This window comes from Lolium perenne, chromosome 5 (assembly GCF_019359855.2).
Source record: "Lolium perenne isolate Kyuss_39 chromosome 5, Kyuss_2.0, whole genome shotgun sequence".
In the NCBI taxonomy this organism is placed as follows: domain Eukaryota; kingdom Viridiplantae; phylum Streptophyta; class Magnoliopsida; order Poales; family Poaceae; genus Lolium; species Lolium perenne.
In genome coordinates, this window is record NC_067248.2 from 220363728 (window position 1) to 220382536 (window position 18809).

The 18809-nt window shown below is 43.2% G+C and overlaps 1 protein-coding gene across 1 annotated transcript; it reads right to left on the reverse strand.

The window, feature by feature from the left end:
- Nucleotides 1-9024: 9024 nt before the first annotated feature.
- Nucleotides 9025-13052, reverse strand: LOC127301987 (uncharacterized). The gene is made up of 3 exons (XM_051332311.2): nucleotides 12725-13052; nucleotides 11094-11282; nucleotides 9025-9394 (listed from the first exon to the last, which is right to left on the reverse strand). The coding sequence occupies exons 1-3, from the start codon at nucleotides 12971-12973 to the stop codon at nucleotides 9317-9319; spliced, it is 516 nt and encodes a 171-aa protein (XP_051188271.1). The 5' UTR covers nucleotides 12974-13052; the 3' UTR covers nucleotides 9025-9316.
- Between the last annotated feature and the right edge of the window lie 5757 nt (nucleotides 13053-18809).

Below are 18809 nucleotides of genomic sequence, written 5' to 3' on the forward strand. Positions count from 1 at the left end.
GCCTTGAGGGAGAACTACTCCCTCCTCATGGGAGACAGCAGCGGTGATGAAGATGGCGGTGGTTTCGATGGAGATGCCTTCCGGGGGCACTTCCCCGTCCCGGCGGCGTGCCGGAACAGAGACTTCTGTCCCCCGAATCTTGGCTTCGCGATGGCGGCGGCTCTGGAAGGTTTCTCGTACCGTGGCTTATTCCTATCGAAGATTTAGGTCAGGGGGCTTCTTATAGGCGAAGAGGCGGAGTCGGAGGGGGTCTGGGGCCACCACACAGTAGGGGGCGCGCCTGGCTCCTTGGCCGCGCCGCCCACACGTGTGGGGCCACCAGGGCTCCCCTCTGGTGCCCCTCGGGTGTTCTCGAAGCTTCATGGAATTATAAGATGCTGGGCGTTGATTTCGTCCAATTCCGAGAATATTTCCTTACTAGGATTTCTGAAACAAAAAACAGCAGAAAACAGGAACTGGCACTTCGGCATCTCGTCAATAGGTTAGTTCCGCAAAATGCATCAGTATGACATAAAGTGTGAACAAAACATGTAGGTATTGTCATAAAACAAGCATGGAACATCAGAAATTATAGATACGTTGGAGACGTATCAGACCTGCACGTGACCGCCACGCCAAGGAGGAGCTGGGCCGGCACATCCCCGTCGCCTCCGCGTCTCCGGGGCCGCTGCACCGGCATCCTGTTCTCCGGCCAGCCGCCGGCGCCGAAAATGCAGACCGGCCTCCCCTACCGGCTACCCGCTGACAGGGGCACAACCCCGACACCACCAACGCCATCATGGCGTCCTAGGGCCGCCGCCCTGGCCTCCTTGAGCAAGGCCGACCTGCACGCCCCCAAATCGAGCGAATCTCGATCTAGGAGGACGTTGACCAGGCCGCCCCGCAGGGCCCCGCGCCGAGGGCAACCGCCGCCAGAGCAGCCGTGACCTCTGCATCGCCGGCGAGCAGCCACCACCGCAGCCCCCCCGCCCGAGCCCGCCGGCTCGGCATCCTCAAGCCCCGACCGCCACCTCCCCCACGAGCCGGTCCTCCACCGCGCGCCCAGGAACTCCCCGACCATCTTCGGCAGCGGGGTGTCGCCACCGCCGCGGAGGAGGCCGGCGGAGGCAGCGGCGGGGCAGGCCCAGGCGGGGCGGAGCTTTGGCGGCGCTAGGTTTCGCCCCTGGCGTTGCTTGGGGGAGCAACGGGAGGGGGAGCTTCGATATTTTTATTCGACCTCCGGTTTGGACTTTAGCGAGCATACTATATCGGCCGCTTCTTTTCTTTTCTTCCTTATAATATCTATGCATGTAGGCATACATTACTTGTTTTCACAAAAAAATAGCATACAAAGTTGATACCCATGCAAGTAAAAGAAAACAAGGATGATATAAGCGGAAAACTGTTGCAAACCACCGGCACCGCAGCTATCAAGTACACCTGTCCTTTGCGATCGTCGCAGAAAACCAGCAGCTGGTCCATACTTTGGCGTTGGCTATGAAGCGTTAACGGGCCGCCACTAGCCCCGTAAGATCGAAGGTTAGGAGCAGCTTAAATCCTATATTACTTCTTACTATAAGGGTCTGTTCGGCGAACCTGAGGAATCGGATCTATCCCTGGATGAATTCAGGACGGATGATATTCCTCAGGTGACTCTAGAATAAAATGCTATTCTAATCGCTCTTTATTTCGAGGAGGATATTAGGAAGATGGTCTTTTTGATGGAGCATAATAAGGCACCAGGACCGGATGGTTTTCCAGCCGAATTCTATCAGTCTTTCTGGGATATTGTGAAGACTGATTTATTGGAATTGTTTACGGAGCTTCATGCGGGACAGTTGGATCTATTCCGTATAAATTTTGGTGAAATCATTCTTTTACCTAAAGTTACCGTTGCGCAACGGATCCAACAATTCAGACCCATATATCTTTTAAATATTTGTTTCAAAATTTTCACAAAAAAGTAGCTACTATTCAACTGAATTCAGTGGCAGATCATGTGGTGCGACCTTCTCATACGGCTTTCATGCAAGGTAGATACATCCTAGATGGAGTTCTCACTTTGCATGAAAAAGTTCATGAGATGCACCGCAAAAACTTGAATGGGATCATACTCAAAATCGACTTTGAAAAAGCCTATGATAAAGTTAAATGGTCCTTTCTTCAACAAACACTTCAGATGAAAGGATTTTCTGATGAGTGGCGTGCTCTAATTAATAATGCCATTTTTGGTGGTAGTGTTGCCATAAAAGTCAATAATGAGCTTGGCAAATACTTCCAGACAAAAAAGGTCTCAGGCAAGGCGATCCATTATCCTCGATGCTCTTTAACATTGTCGCGTATATGCTTGCAGTTATAATTGAACGCGCTAAGTTTGATGGTAAAATTGAAGGTGTGGTTCCACATTTGGTTGATGGGGGCCTATCAATTCTTCAGTATGCCAACAATATAATTCTATTTATGGATCATGATTTGGCAAAGGTTCATAATCTGAAGTTAATTCTTTCAGCATTCGAGCAATTGTCATGTTTTAAGATCAACTTCCATAAAAGTGAGTTGTTTTGTTTTGGCGAAGCCATATATGATGCCAATCTTTATGCCAAGTTATTCGGCTGTGGGCTTGGTTGTTTTCCAATTATCTATCTTGGTATTCCGATTCATCATCGGATACTAACTCTGGCTGAATGGAAAATCGTCGAAAAACGACTTCAGAAACACCTTACTAGTTGGAAAGGAAAGCTCCTATTCCTTGGGGGAAGATTAATCCTCATAAATTCAGTACTTACAAATATGGTATTGTATATGATCTCTTTCTTCCAGCTGCCCAAAGTAGTCTTGCATCGATTGGATTACTTCCGGTCAAGATTCTTCTGGCAAGGGGATAGTGAAAAGAAAAAATATCGGTTGACAAAATGAACTGTTGTATGCCATCCAAAAGATCAAGCTGGACTCGGTGTTCATGATCTAGAAGTTAAAAACAGGGCCTTGCTATAAAAATGGCTAGCCAGGTTATTAACGGAGAACGGTTTATGGCAACAACTGATGCGGAAAATGTAGACTCAAAGGCGATATCCCAGGTTATTTGAAAACCGGTGGATTCACACTTCTGGGTTGGTATCATGGCAACAAAGAAATATATTTTTTCCGTTTGGCTCCTTCTTCATTAGGAATGGGGCGGGGATACGTTTTTTGGACGATCAATGGTTGGGAACAACCACTGTCCACGAACAGTATCCAGCCTTGTACAATATTGTTCGTTATAAAGGGGACACCTTGCAGAAGGTGATGGAATCTTCTCCACCATCGGTAACGTTTAGACGTGATCTTATTGGTCCCCGTCTTGACTCTTGGAACGAACTGCTTCAACGGTTAGATTCAATACAATTATCTACGGGGTCTAATGAATTCCGTTGGAGTCTTACGCATAATGGTGTTTTCTCGGTAGCCTTAGTGTATAAAGCACTTTGCATTCCTACCCAACCGATTTTAAATAATAAGTCCATCTGGAAGATGAAGATACCATTAAAAAAGAAGGTCTTCGCATGGTATCTTTGTCGAGGTGTGATTCTTACTAAAGATAACCTTGTAAAACGCAACTAGCAGGATAGCAAGAAATGTGTGTTTTGTCACGAAGATGAGACAATAAAACATATTTTCTTTAACTATCGGGTTGCTAGATCTATATGGTAAATCATTCAGATATGTTCTACCATATACCCACCTCGTAGTATAACCAATATATTTGGTAATTGGTTAAATTGGGTGGATTCAAGGTATAAAACGATTATCCGATTGGGAGCGCTTGCAGTTGTATGGTCGCTTTGGCTGTGTAGAAACGACAAAGTTTTTTATGACATAAATTCCTCTATCATGCAGGTTATCTACAGATGTACAACTATGCTCCGTTCATGGTCACCGCTCCAACGCTCCGAGGACCGAGACCTATTTGTGAAAGTGTCTACACGTTTGGAGAATACGGCCAAGGACTTTATTACCCAACATGGGTGGAAGCATAGCCGTAGGATAGAAGCCAATGAAGCCGTTGACTAGTTGGCTTTTTTATTTTATCATTTATGTAATCGTTTCTCTTGGATACTGAATTCATAAACAGTGTGTGCATCTTAGCTATGCAGAGGCTGGGTGTAATGTTTGATATTTCAAGTAATAAAGCGCCCTTTAGCGAAGAAAAAAAACTAGCTCCATAAGACTAGATCTAGCCTGATAAAGAACATCGATCGAAGGAACATTCTGTGCCTCTTATGTTGGATCCACGGCCAGCGACACGCCGACACCCCGCCCTTCATCAGGCGTTGGAATCCCCACCGTCTTCCGCAGACCAGCAAGAGTTAACACCACCGTACTGCAAGTGTAGCCCATCTCCGTCGCCACGTCAAGACATGTTATATTGTGATCCAAATTCATATAAATGCTAACTTCTGACAAGAGGAAAGAAACCTGTCGCCGAGAGGGGTGGACCGAGTGTGGATCGTAAAACCTAAGCCGCCACCTGGGATAAGTTGAATCGGTGAAGTCTCCTGATGTTGTGTAAACTCTCTCCACGATAGTAAAGTTTTGTTGGGTGGTGCTTATAACTTTTTCGTCTCATTGCTGGAGGGATTTTCCAAGTTAAAAATCCATGTGCTATGTTGGTTTGATTTATCTTCCGTCTCTATTGCTTGTGGTGACTGTAACAAGACGCAACACTAGATCAAAGCCACTCCAGCAGTTTAGACTCTACAAGCCTTTCTCCGATTACAGTAAGAGCATCTCCACTCGTTGGCGCTCCCCACGCCCAAATCCGGCAAAATTTTCGTCCGGATTGGACGAAAATTTGGCCTAGGGAGCGCCGAAGTTCCAGCCGCCCCCCCCCCCCCCCGGCAGGAAACCCCCAACCTCGCCCATTTGACATATTTCAAACAAATTCGACATAAAATGTAACAAGTTCGGCGAACAAGAGTCAGAAAATTGCTGAAACAAAATCGGCGAAAATCAGTACAATGTTTAATAAGTGCTGAAACAAATGAAGCACACAATTTCACAAGTTTTGAAACAAATTAAGACAGACTAGTTGGCGTCGGCGTTGCCTCGGAGCGTCCATATGTGCTCCACCAGATCATCTTGGAGCTGTTGATGCATTGTAGAGTCTCGAATCTCCTGGCGCATAGCAATGAAGGCGGCCCATGATGTCGGCACTTGGTGATTAGGCTGTGCAAGAGGATCCTCTCTCTCATATGGTGCTTCTTGCTCAGCCAGAGGAACATGATGTTTTCGCTCATTTTCAATAATCATGTTGTGTAAGCACACACAATAGTTCATCACCTCCCACATCTGATCTTTGGACCAAGTCATAGCGGGGAACCGGACGACAGCAAATCTCTGCTGGAGGACACCAAATGCACGCTCGACGTCTTTTCGGTAAGCTTCTTGTTTCTTGACAAACCCGCAAAGTTTGGGGGTGCTAGGTTTCGAGATAGTCTTCACAAATGTTGCCCACTTTGGATAGATATCGTCTGCAAGGTAGTATCCTTTGTTGTAGTGCCGACCATTGATCACATAGTTCACCGGGGGAGCATGACCCTCAACAAGCTTGGAAAAGATCGGGGAGCAGTTTAGGACGTTGATGTCATTGTTGGATCCAGGCATACCAAAGAAAGAGTGCCAAATCCAGAGATCATGGGTAGCCACTGCTTCAAGTATCAAAGTGCAGCCTTTTTTGTGACCCTTGTACATTCCCTGTCACGTAAACGGACCAGTTCTTCCATTGCCAATGCATGCAGTCAATGCTTCCAACCATCCCTGGAAAACCCCTAGCTTCATTTGTTTCAAGGATCCTCTGAGTGTCTTCGACAGTGGGTGATCTCAAGTAAAAGTCCCCGAACACTGCTATGACGGCCCTGCAGAACCGGTAGAAACAATCAAGGGCGGTGGACTCCGTCATCCGAAGATAGTCATCTGCACCATCACCCCCAGCATCCTCATAGCCACTGTGCACTTCTGCAGTGACGAAAATCCGACCAAGCCAGTGCAATCCGCCTTGCATCTGAAGTAGGGGTCAAAGTCTCGGATGGCATACACAATTTGCAGAAATAGCTTCTGCTCATCCTGAAACGACGCCTGAAAACAGTCTCACCGTGCAATGGATTGTCGGCGAAGTAGTCGGCGTACAACATGCAGTAGCCCTCCATTCGCTGTCTCGGTTTGCACTTCCGGCAACCTGGTGCCGACCCACCACGTCGACCAGTTGCCACCCCGACGTACATGCTTGATAAGCAACCGCGGATCATCATGTGCTCCTCTTCTTGGACGGCGGCTGCCATCTCTTCTCGCATAAGCTCGACGAACATCTGCTCCTCCTCTTCGTCCGAGTCCATGACCGGCGAGGCAAATGGACGAACACCTGACGGGCGTGGTCGAGGCAAGCCGAGCCGCGAACGACGAGGAGTAGGCCGTCGTCGGAAAACAGGCCGGCGGAGGAGCAGCCAGATAGGCCGTCGTCGAAAGACGGCGGAATGTAGGCAGGTGGGGAAGGAGAGACGGCGGAGTCTGGGCAACAAGCCGGCGGGGTGGTGCCGGCGGCGAGAGATATACGAGGGGTGGGGGAGATTTTGAGCGAGGTGGCGGTGGGGTTCGTGTGTCGAGTCGCCGACAGATCGGGCCCTTCCCCGCTTTTCACTCGTCCGGACTCCCCGATAGAACCCCCGGGGACCGGGGTTGGCGTGGGTTCGCCGGATGGATTTAGGCCCGAATCCGGACGAAATCGAGAAACCGGGGGGACGACTGGGCCGAATTACGCCGTCCGGATGGGAAAATCGTCGCTCGGGAGCCTCGTCGGGGAGACGAGTGGGGATGCTCTAACACCTTCAACGGGTAGGAGCATAGGCTGAAAGACCATTATTCCTGGCACCTTTGACATCGGCCCCATCAAGACGCCGACTAAGGAAACTCAAAAACTTAGAACATTAGGATTAGGACTAAAACACACGCACAAACGAGAACTGTAGTTGCCCTCTCTCTTGTGACGCCAAAGCGGTGATCGGAGGAGAAGTGGAGGGGCAGACTCACCGGCGGGCAACACCATATCATTTCCCTGCCTGACGCACACGCCACCGTCACGGGTGGGCCGATAATTGAGTCGTCGCCGCCTCGCCGGGGTCAACACGACTCCCTCTGCATCTATCCAAAGCCGCGAGAAACTTGTATCGGTCGACGATGAGTGAACACCTGGGGCCATGTTATGTTAGACAATGCGCTGTCCACTATCAGGGTTCCGACTTTTGCAGCGCGGCTGGCTAGGCACGTGATTAAGCAACGGGAGTTCTTGATAGCAGCCGTGGGGCTGCCCTGCAGGAGATCGACTTGATTAAAGCACCAGAAAATTTTGAATTGGTAAGTAGGAGTATCGAATTGCTTGTCGCCTTGACGATCGAGATCGGGAGATAGCGATTACTAGTAGATGCTTGTTTGCCACGACCCCGGCCGGACTGCTGTTCGTACTAGGATGATACCACTGCTTTTTAATACTCGTACGGTGGAACATAAACAGGAAAGAGACCTTGTCTTCTCCTTAGCTCGGTCCATGGTTGGAGTACTTAATACCGAGGGAGATCGCTTAGCAGCCTACAGTGTCTGTCTGTTAATGGGTACCAATAGATTCTCGTGGCACTTCTTTAAAATCAGGCTACTCTCCCTTTCGTTACTTGCATAGCAAAAGAAATGCAAACAAGCTGCAAGTGTTCAGCATCGAACACCCACTACGAGTATCGGCATGTACGAGGAAAGTATCATGTTACAAAAACACACAAAAGAAAAGATCCTAGGATATACATGGGACAAATCCAACACGAATACTTGATCACCAAAATACTACAAAGCCATCATCATCATCCAAAGAGCAGGTCTTTGATCGTGGAAAACAGTTTGGAGAGAAGATGCCACGATGTTCGCAGTCGTCAGCATCACTTGCTGCGCTCCATATTCTTGAGGTGCTCACTATCGTGGCCCTTGTGCAATCTGGTGGCGCTTAGAGAAAAGAAAAAGGGCTCGTACGTCAAGATCTCCTGCCTCGTCCTTTCAATCGCCAGTCGTCTCCTGCTCCACATACGTATTTGTTTCCAATCCACGTCCAGCGAATGAGAGGCGAAACGATAGAGTTTTCAAGAACAAGCACGCCCCCTCGCAAGTCGTCTTCGAGAGGATTAAAAAAGAAGCTACACTTTGGATTTTAGCGGGTGCTAAAAATTTGAGTAATTTGATGCCGCGAGAGTAAACTTGTATTATGTCTAAAACCTTTTCTTTCTTGTAAACTTCTTGCTTAATCAATGAATGGGCAAAGCTTTTGCCCTCGTTTCAAAAAAAAAAAAAAAAAAAAAAAGAAAAAAAAAGAGGCGAAACAGGTGACGGAGATGCAGAAAAACAGAGACAGACAGCGAGAGAGATATCTCGAGAGCACGAGACTTGTCTGCTCGACAATAGGACGAGGACAAGGGTGAGAGCAAAGACTTGATTGATCGAATGGCTTCTCCGACGCAACCAGGGAAGGTCACCAATTTGGAGCAAGCAGGCAAGCAGCCGGGTCAGTCGGTCGTCGTCACGTGAACCAGGCCGGGTTGGCGAGCAAGATTCACGCTCACGGATCGATGGCAATCACTGGAGCAGTTAGATAAATCTCAAACAATTTTTATGGGGCAGAGAGAGTACTATATACTTGTTCATGCTGAATTTGGTTTCAACCAAAATATTCTCTTGCAGCACAGAACTCCCTGCAGTGGCACACAAATGGCAAAAAAAGAAAGGCATGTCTGATGATCAGGCTTGACATTTTATCTTCGGGCTTGGCCCGAAACCCGGCCTGGCCCGAGTTTTGCCCAGGTGTACTCTGATCCACCATCAGTTAGCCATGTGACAGTTGCACATATGTGAAGTTACAATGGCCAAGGACTTCAATTAAGTATTGGGTGAGTACGGTAGTTTAAGGTGCCAAGACCTCCGAAACGAAGGCATGCCTGGGATTAATCATAAGGAAGTGTTGAAATCATAGAGCCCCAGTTTAATCAGAATTTAGTAAATTGATGAATTCATCAAGTCGAACAGTGCAGGCTTCGGCACAGATCCAAAAGGAAAGTCTACTTATTACTAGCAAGGAAGTGTTATTCTAGCTACCGTAATTCATCGCAGCGTTGCTGGAGTTTTCTCGAGAATACCAGCTTTGCAGGAGTTCGCATTTACAGGGAGTCAGATACTCAAGCTTCAAAACAGAACATGAAATGTGGGTTCAAGAGAACTCCCAGGTGTTTCGTCCAAACAAAACTCCAAACTGGATGCGTACGTTTCTTCCGAATCACTTTCGCTTAGCACTCTCTTCTGCTCGAGTGAAGGCATCCGTGAGCACATCAATAGCCCAGTCCTTGGCATCCTCCTACAAGGGAGAGATGTGAAGATAACTCTTAGCGAAAGCGAAAGATGGATCAAGCCTTTAAAAGTATGAGGATGCATTGCAGCCTAACCTATCAACACTGAAACATGGAAAGAGGTGCGGGTAAGGAGAACAAAACAAATTGATCACGCATGCATACATATATGGAAAAGTGATAAAATATGCATACGCCTTGCTTTAACTGAAGGTATGTTTGAGTGAGTAATGCCTTGAGAATTACTACAATCAGTGAAAAGATAGAAAACAGCAAGTGTGTTTCCCTAAGATATCTTTTTGGCTACAGGTTCTATTGTACTAATGCATATCACTCAAATCATGAAAAATATAACCAAATAACTGACACGGACATGAGGTATGCCAAATATATGCACAACATGTAACAGTATATTGTTGAATATAGAACAGTAAAAGAATCATCAATATAAGGCAGAGATGACGGGATAAGTCTTGGCATAAGCTCTAAATCAAAAGTTAGTATCAGACCTCAAAAAGGTATGGAGATAGCAGCTACTGAATTAGCTGAGGATGCAGGTAAGATTCACATATGAGGAAAGAAGTGCCTTCCGGCCTAACCTATCCACAATGAAGCATGAACCGAGGTGCGGCTAAAGGAGAACAAGTCAAATTGATCACATATACATACATATATATAAAAGTGATACAATGTGTATAGATTTTCTTTAAACTAATGGCATGTTTGAGTGACTAATGCCTTGAGAACTAATACATTCGATGAAAATATATACTGAAAACAGAAAGGATGTTTCCTTGAGATATCTTTTAAGCTACAGATTCTATTATACTACTTTAGAGGAATTCCTATCAATCGAATCATGAAGTATATAACCAAATAACTGACAAGGACACAAGGTATGCCAAATATGTGCACGATGCAACAAATATAACCGCCTAAATATAGCACTATATTGTTGAATATAGAACAGTAAAAGAATCATCAATATAAGGCAGAGATGACACGACAAGTCTGGGCACAAGCTCTAAAGGAAAGTTAGTTCCAGACCTTTAAAATGTATCGAGATAGCAGCTACTGAATTAGCTGACGATGCAGGTAAGCATATTAGAAAAGACGTGCATTGCGACTAACATATCAACAATGAAGAATTAAAAGAGGTGTTGGTAAAGGAGAACAAGTAATATTGATCACACATACATAAATAATATATATGGAAAAGTGATCCAATATGTATAGCCTTGCATTAAACTAACAGCATGTCTGAGTGACCAATGCCTTGAGAATTACATTTAATGAAAAGATATACTGAAAATTGTTGGAATCTAAGATTAGTGTAATAGTACTCTAGTAGAGTCTAGAATGCTCTAGGGGAATTGGAGATTAGTAGTAGTCTCCTAGGAAAGTCTAGAATATTCCAGTAGTGTGCTAGAATCTAAGTTAGTTAAAATATGTAACATATGTAACAAGCCTGGTCACAGAAATGCACAAGTGACCATGCTAGTTATAAAAAACTATAGCAGTAAATTGTTGTAACATAGAAAAGTGCAATCTACGGTGAATCATCAATAAATCTCTTTTCAGCATGGAAGTAAGACAGTGGATCAAGTAAACTAACTCTGCAAAGATATAAAACACCATAAATTATCACATAATTAGTGTATGAAAATGCATTGATGAGCTGATAATGAAGTTCTGTCAAACACTAACCAGACGCATTGGTTCCCCTGTTCTTAAGCGGGCTTGTGGACGGGCTAACTTTGATTCAAAGGGAGTCCTTGGCCTGACTTCTTGGATTTCATCCCATTCTTCACGTGAAAGCATCCGCACTGTTCCCTGCTCAGGGTGACTGTTCTTTATCTTGCGCTCTCTCCTTTCTTGATCTGTAGCTTCATGTTCCTACCCAGAAAACATGCAACTAAGATTCAGAACTACCAATTCTGAACACAAACAAGATTTTGCTTGAAATATACAAGCAAATATTGTTGACTAAGTTATTTGATTGACATGCAAAATATGCAGTAGGTATATAATCTGGCCTCAAACAGAAAGTTTGATGATTACAAGACAAGGATGAAAATATCTTATGATATCAAGAAAGGTGATCATAAGGCTGCTAATGGCCTCGAAACCAAATTGAATGCAACCCAGATCAATTGAAAACGAAAGGACGACCCACCCTAAGTCCCTAACCAATCGACCAAATTTTCCCTGTAAGGAAAACTAAACCAACCTAACTATAACAGTCACAATTTTTCTAGAACAATCCCAAGTACTAGTTCGGACATTCAAGGAAACAGTTCTCTTTGAAGCTCTACAAACTGACTATACGTTCTCTCAAGCACAACACAATTTACCACATGAGTTACCATAACACGGTTTAAGTAGCATTGCTTGCGAGTCAAATCGGGTTGTCGCAGAGTTGACTCAAACCGGCAGCGGAGGAGGCTCAAAAACGGCAGCAGTGGCTACAATTGGGACTTGGCGAGCAGCGATGTCTTTTGCTTGTGGGGTAACGGGCGAGGAGAGACAGTCAGCATAGGGGGCGGAGGAAGCTCTGGCCAGCGGCAGCGGGTGAATCGCTGGCCAAAGGTGGTGGTAGAGGCCCTAAACCAAGTAGTTGGCCCGTAATGATTCGTGACCCTCAAGACCTTTCAGCTCTCGCGTCGCATTTTTTCAGCAATGGGATCCGGTCCATGGTTTGAAACAATCTATGACCGCAGAGCTGCAGGCCAAACCAAACTAATCCAACCCAAACCGAACCACTCCACCAGCTCAGTCCATTCTGACCAATCCGAGACAAACTAAATAGAAACCAAATGGAAAACCTAGTCTCAGCCCAAACCATTTCCAGTCTTACGATTAGTTCGTGAAATAACTAACATTAAATCTTACAATATATTTTTGAAATAATCCACTAGCAGGGGGGGTAGTCAGATTGTAATATCAAAGAAAAATAACTACACCTGCATAACCAAAAACTAGACATGCTCTGTTCACTATTCTACCATAGATAGAAGAGCATTTCACCGACTAAAATCCTGGAATATCTCTTCGGTGAATGTATTCGATGCACCGTTGACAGCACTAGCATTAATGGACACCTCTAATACACTGCTCGTTCCTAGAGGTTACATTTCTACAGGCTCATATCTTGCAATCCAAAATATCCGCTAACGCGCCATGATTCAGCTTAAGGTTTCACGTATACACAGTACTCTGATAAAATTATTAACTCTGTGTTCAATCTTAAATGAAATAAACTTTATGTTCAGTCAAACGCATCGCAGCTGCATCTGTAAAATAACCCTAGGGAACACCGTCATGGGGGTGGGGGATACCATCATGAGGAGCTTGGTGAAGAGGGCCACGGCGGCGGCGGTGAGGATCATGGGCAGGGTAACGGAGTCCAGCCAGGCAAGCGACTCCGGCGTCGGCACGAAGAACTCGTCGCGCGCCGGGTCGCGCCGACGCCGCCGAGAGCGCTCCCGCTCCGCCACGCTCAGCCGGAGAAGATTCCCCGTAGATCCCTCGGCCAACGCGGACTGCTTCATGGCCGCTCCTCCCCGGCGCAGCACCGTCCGCAGCATCGCCGCCTCCACGCCCGCCGGCGACTCAGACAAGACGATGGGGGCAGTGCTTTTTTGGGCTACTCGTTAGAAGTGAGCAAATGTGATACTACTAGCTGATAAGGCCCAGCTAAATATTAGGCACATTGAGGCCTACAGTTTTAGCCCAGGTTTGAGATTTGGTTTTCTTTCTTATTTTCATTTTCCATTCTTATAAAAACATTTTAAAGTAAACAACTTCGAATTTATTTTAAATATAGGACAGATTAAAAAAGCGCCAATCATGACCCTTGTTTTCCAATAACTCTAGTATCCTAGCCCTTTGATTCAAATGACCTTATGGAGGATTGGAATTCGTACATATTTTTGTTTGTGGGATGTTTGAATTGAAGGATTTTCAACCCGCTATGGGCGTTACCTAAGGATTCCATCATATATATGCTAGATAAAAAAGTATATGTCATCTCAAACATACTGGAATGATTTCTGTTTTTTCCTATTATGTAATTTAACATCCCTTAAAAATATCCCTTCAATCTTGTAACATGGTGCTATGAGTTTACCGCCTATGTTTCCCCATATAAATCTCGTTTTCAGGTGGCAAGCGCTAGCCACCAGATGGTGTAGCCGGTTTGATTTTTTTCCTTACATGGTTGTCCCATGATTCCATTGGAAAAATCATGTCACTGGCAAATAAAAATCTTGAACATGGCATACATTTTCAAAAGTGCGACAACTTTTTGCAACATTTTTTGTGAATCTAAATGTAGCAAAAAAATACTTTTGCAATATTTCGAGCATGCCTATGTGGATTTTTTTTTGTATGTAACCAATCATCATTTGTTTGGAACTAAATACATGAATCATATCTCATCTTCAACAAAAAAAATGCATCCAACATTTTTGTCTAACTCATCCTACATTGCAGAAACATGTATGCAATATTAGAGCAATCTCTCTATATAATACGCACATAAATCTTTGTAGCACTTTACCCATGCATACCCAACAAAAAACAGTGCACACATGTAGCAAACCGCAACACCGTATGTAACATCGACACACCACTAGCCATGAGCATCACGAGTTTGTTGTCCATGAGATAGCCAAAGACAAATTAGGCTCGTCGAGCCTCGTCACCACCAGATATGATGACCCTTCACTCATCCCCTCGGCCGCGTACCTTCCCCGAACTCGTAGCACGCACACAACTCTGGATTGGAGCTTCCTCCACGACATCCATGGCGTGAGTGCTCAACCAATCACTAGGAGTGGCAGGCACTAGCGGTATCCCGGACGATGAGCAAACCTGAGGAACTCATTGAGGTCTTCTTTGATTGGTGCCGTGGTGGGATATATCATCCATAGGTATCATGGAAAACTCGCATTCGAGCATCAGGCGTGGGTGACACCCTGGCCGCTGACCTGGTGCAGGGGGGAGAAGTTGCGCCCTCGCCACCAGCATGGTCAGGGAGTGAGGTGGGAAGCTGCATGGAGGAAAGGGAAGGAGTGTGCAAGAGGGATAGGGATGCAAGCAAAGCGAAAAAGTCACGTGACAGATAGACCCGGCTGTAGCTATAACCAGTTGACAACAAGAGTTTTTATTTCCCTTACGTCTGAAGTAAAAAAGACATTGCTCATCCTCTCTCTCTATCTCTCTAAGAAAACCTAGCCGCCTCCTCCACCTCGACATCCTCCATACGTTGGTTCCCCCCTCCATTCAGCCTCGCTCGCGACAGATAGGTGGGGGGACCTGATGTATGAGTGATTTTTTTTGAAGTACTGGTTTCAATAGATTAGCTTAGGGATATGGTAGACGTCTTCTTTTGCCTCCGCACTAGTGGAGATGGCCTCATCTACAATAAATGATCTCTGACCATTCGTTAGTCGACAATATCTCCTTTCCGACTTCAGTGGTGATGTTGGAAGATTAAAATTCTATATGTATGTGTCATTCACCATGTAGATTTTGGATTTTTTTTCATGGTTGTTGAGAGGAGGATTGTCCTCTCAATATTTGTACGGAGTTCTACATTCTTAGTAGTGGTGATTAGTACTATCAACTCCCGAGCAATGTCGGACAGGTTGTTCGGTTGCTTTCCCTGAAATATGGCACTACAGCTCAAATTAAAATTTCAGAGAACATTCGTTGGTATTTATATGTATGTGATTTTGTATCTATGTTATTGTTCTTCGGCGGCCTTCAGAAAATTACGAGATTGTGTCATGGAAGAGTAAATAGTTTGAAGAGCTCGAAGATTTGCTCTTTTTTTTAGAATTTATTTTTCTAACCATAAATGAACCATGGTATTCATTAACAAAAGAAAACCTTGTGAATAGCTTATGTATTTCTACCATTTAAAACAGGAAGAAAACCATTGGTATTTTCAAGAGCCATGGACAAATTTAGAATATCCAAAGTAGAGTACAAACTACGTAGTTTGTGAGGCATCCTTATGGATTGGGATCCTAAGGGGTCCGAAAATACTCTACAAACACACGTGAATCAATCAAGGGCCATCAAAAGCCGTGAAGTTTACTAAGTTGTTGACTTACTCGTTGCCTATGTGGCCTTGTGAGTTAGCACAATACATGAGTAAGAAGAATTTAGGTTGAAGAATAAATAAGAATAATTTGGCTTAGGGGAAACAAAAGAAACGGGAGAAACCAGATTCACTCATAAAACTAACAAGTTTATCTACTGTTCAACGATGGTGGGAACGTATAAAAATGCGATGAGAAGAATGAGTAACAGAAGCAAAGTAGATAAATAGATTATTACTCACGGCATTTGCATCTTCTAATTAAGGTTTGGTTTTGCGGTTCTTAAACTATGTAATGTTGTATTTTATTTTATAACATGCTATTGAAAACTTACAAAAAAATTAATCATAACTAATCAAACATACACTACAATGAGAAAATAAAGTAGACAATAAGCATCATCAAAATCCACCGCAATGGCCCTATGTAAGCATACCATACACAACCAAAATAAAAATATAGAAACTTGACGAAAATAAGTGAAAGACACAGAAAGAGAGCAATACAGAACAAATTGTCTTGCCTAGGAAATGCCAGTGCGGAACTACCCTTATGGTAGTGATGAAGCTAGTGGGTGGCTACGGTTTATCTATGTCTAAAGTCTAAACCAGTCCCATTGGCGTGTGAGTTTCAAAAGAACATTTCGATCTAGTTTTTGCCTGGGTTGCACAAGGGCATGGAATTGGGAACATATACCAACTTGGTCTCCTTCTTTCCTCCTGGAACAATTCCCTTACCTTGGATTTCCACCGGCCTTATATCGGTCAATAAAAAAATGTATGTACAACGCTAGAAGATTGAAAAACAAAGAGTAGAGTGAACGCACACATGAATAGGGAGACACAATTTTTGTGACGCATTCAACAATTGCATATTTTATATTTTTGTTTATTCTTATTAGCCAAACCTACAACCAAGCATGAAAAAACACACGAACAATGGTCCAAACATCACACGTCACATCTCACATATTAAGATCGTAGCAACAAATAACTATGGAGAAAATGGACCGAACTGCCTCAGCATAGATTTTGGTTAGGTACAATTTTATATGCATAAAGAAAATAGTATGTATTTAACTTTTTTTAACGCGAATGCAATAGGGAAGGCTCTCACTTTATAAAGCCACCAAAAATAGCATGCATATTTACAAAGGAGGATCATGAGATGTAAAAAGGGAATTGCAATAAGTCTAACCAATCTTGCAGACCCTCCTTAAGGCTGGGTTTTCTTATATGCCTAATCTCATGCACTAAATTTCTAAATAAGTCATAACATGCCTCAAGATCTCTCTGCCCATTATCGAAGACGATTTTATTCATGTGGTTTTCCATATACTCCAGCACCTAGCAATCATTGAAATATTGAAGAAAGGACTAAGTGATCTATTATTTGCTTCCACTAGCATATGAATAAACTGCACATATGTATTCCATTCCTGGAGGGGAAGTTTCTGCACCCGGGTGTACGTGCACTCGATTATGAAAAATTCCAAAAATTTCTATTTTTAATGTTTTAGAAAAAAATGAAAAAATGCACGCATGCATATATTATGTTGAACTTATTTGTGCAGATTTTGGCATAAAAAAACAACCATGTGTGACCTACACATAAATGTGAAAATGGAAAATCATATTTCTATGAACAGTACAAAACCAATCATTATAGTGTCATTTGGATATTCTGTCATTTTCGTGTAGGCCACATAAAGTTGTATATTTTTCCGTGAAAACTTACACGAGTAAGTATCAACATAATATGTACATGCAAAAGTTTATTTCAATTTTTTTGAAATTTTTAAATACCATTATTTTTAAATATTGCAAAAAAAGGTGCACATGCACCCATGTTCAAATTGGTATTTCCCTTCCATTCCTCTCTTATTTCCAACAAATATTTTGGTTGAAGTCACACGAGAAAAAAAATATGTAACATGGTTTCATTGACAACTTCATCACACATGACACACTCCTTCTATTCCACATGAAAATTCTTTCTCTCCATTGGATCTCTAGTATTCAACCTATCTTGGATCATCAACCAAAAAACAATTTGTGCTTTGGGAGACGAGGAAATTTCCAGATCCATTTAAAGGGACCTGGAGCAACAGGTGATTTAGTGAGATCCATATATACCTCTTTAGTGGAATTCTTATCAGTGTTCCAAGGTAAAGTACATATTTAAGTGACAAAATTGTCATTGTAGCTAACAACATTAGCAATTACAATCAACTTTTATGTTATCAAAATACCCTTTCTATATAGTTTTCAGTCATACTATAAGATGTGGCGCCCAACAAACTCCAACTCTTCCTGCAACGACAGGCCTCTAGGGCACAGTTGCTAGTTGATGGAGGTCGCGCGGAGGCTAGCACTGACCACACCATTGCCGATTTTTTTTCACTTTTGCATTACCTTCATCTAGTTTACATCAAATAATACTATATTAATTGTATAATAAATATGTTGCAAGCAGGCTTGGTACAAGCTGATTTCTAATTTACACTGAGTTACAGTAAATATATTTTACAATAAACTTTCTTACTTCTTAATAAGTTATTTTCATCGGATACATTTCACCCAATATTTTCCTACATAGTTAGCATAAAAACAACTCCCCTCGTTCACTAATATAATACATTTTGCAAGCTAATTTAGTTAGCCAATAAATTATTATATTATTGAATGGAGGAAGTACATAACATGTTTCATCAGAGTACTAATTTTAGTGTTTTCGTTTTAGTGTTATCTAATTGAAAACAATACACTTGGTTGAGCTAATATTAAGTTGTGGTTTGGTAAAAGTTATTATTTTCAACGTTTGAAGACATTCCGCATTAACCGGACCTTGAAAATAAATCCTTTTCAATGTGAGAAAATAAGATAGGATAAAATTGTATGTATCTTCAAATTAATTATATAAAACGTGAAATGTGATGAATTACAAAGTTTATTTGTATATATGTCAGTGTATATGTTTATTTAATTTAAATATCTTGGTAGAGGTCTCTAAAGTGGAAGGTCTATCCAATGTCTTAATAGCAGCTTCTAATGTAGTATTAGGCAAGAAGTTTTACAAAAAATTCTAGAAAATAAATCAAACTATCAAAATTATTTTTAGTGGATTTTAATTGTTTAAATGTGTCGTACATGTTGGACTAGAGGAACAGCCGGAGGTGCGGGTGTCCGTTAGATTTCCTAAAGTATAGTGCAAATGACTCCTTAGAAAAAATTACTATAAAAATCAATCCTACAAAACCAAACAACCATCATATAAAAAATTCTCATAGAATTTAATCCTACAAATTTCCAAT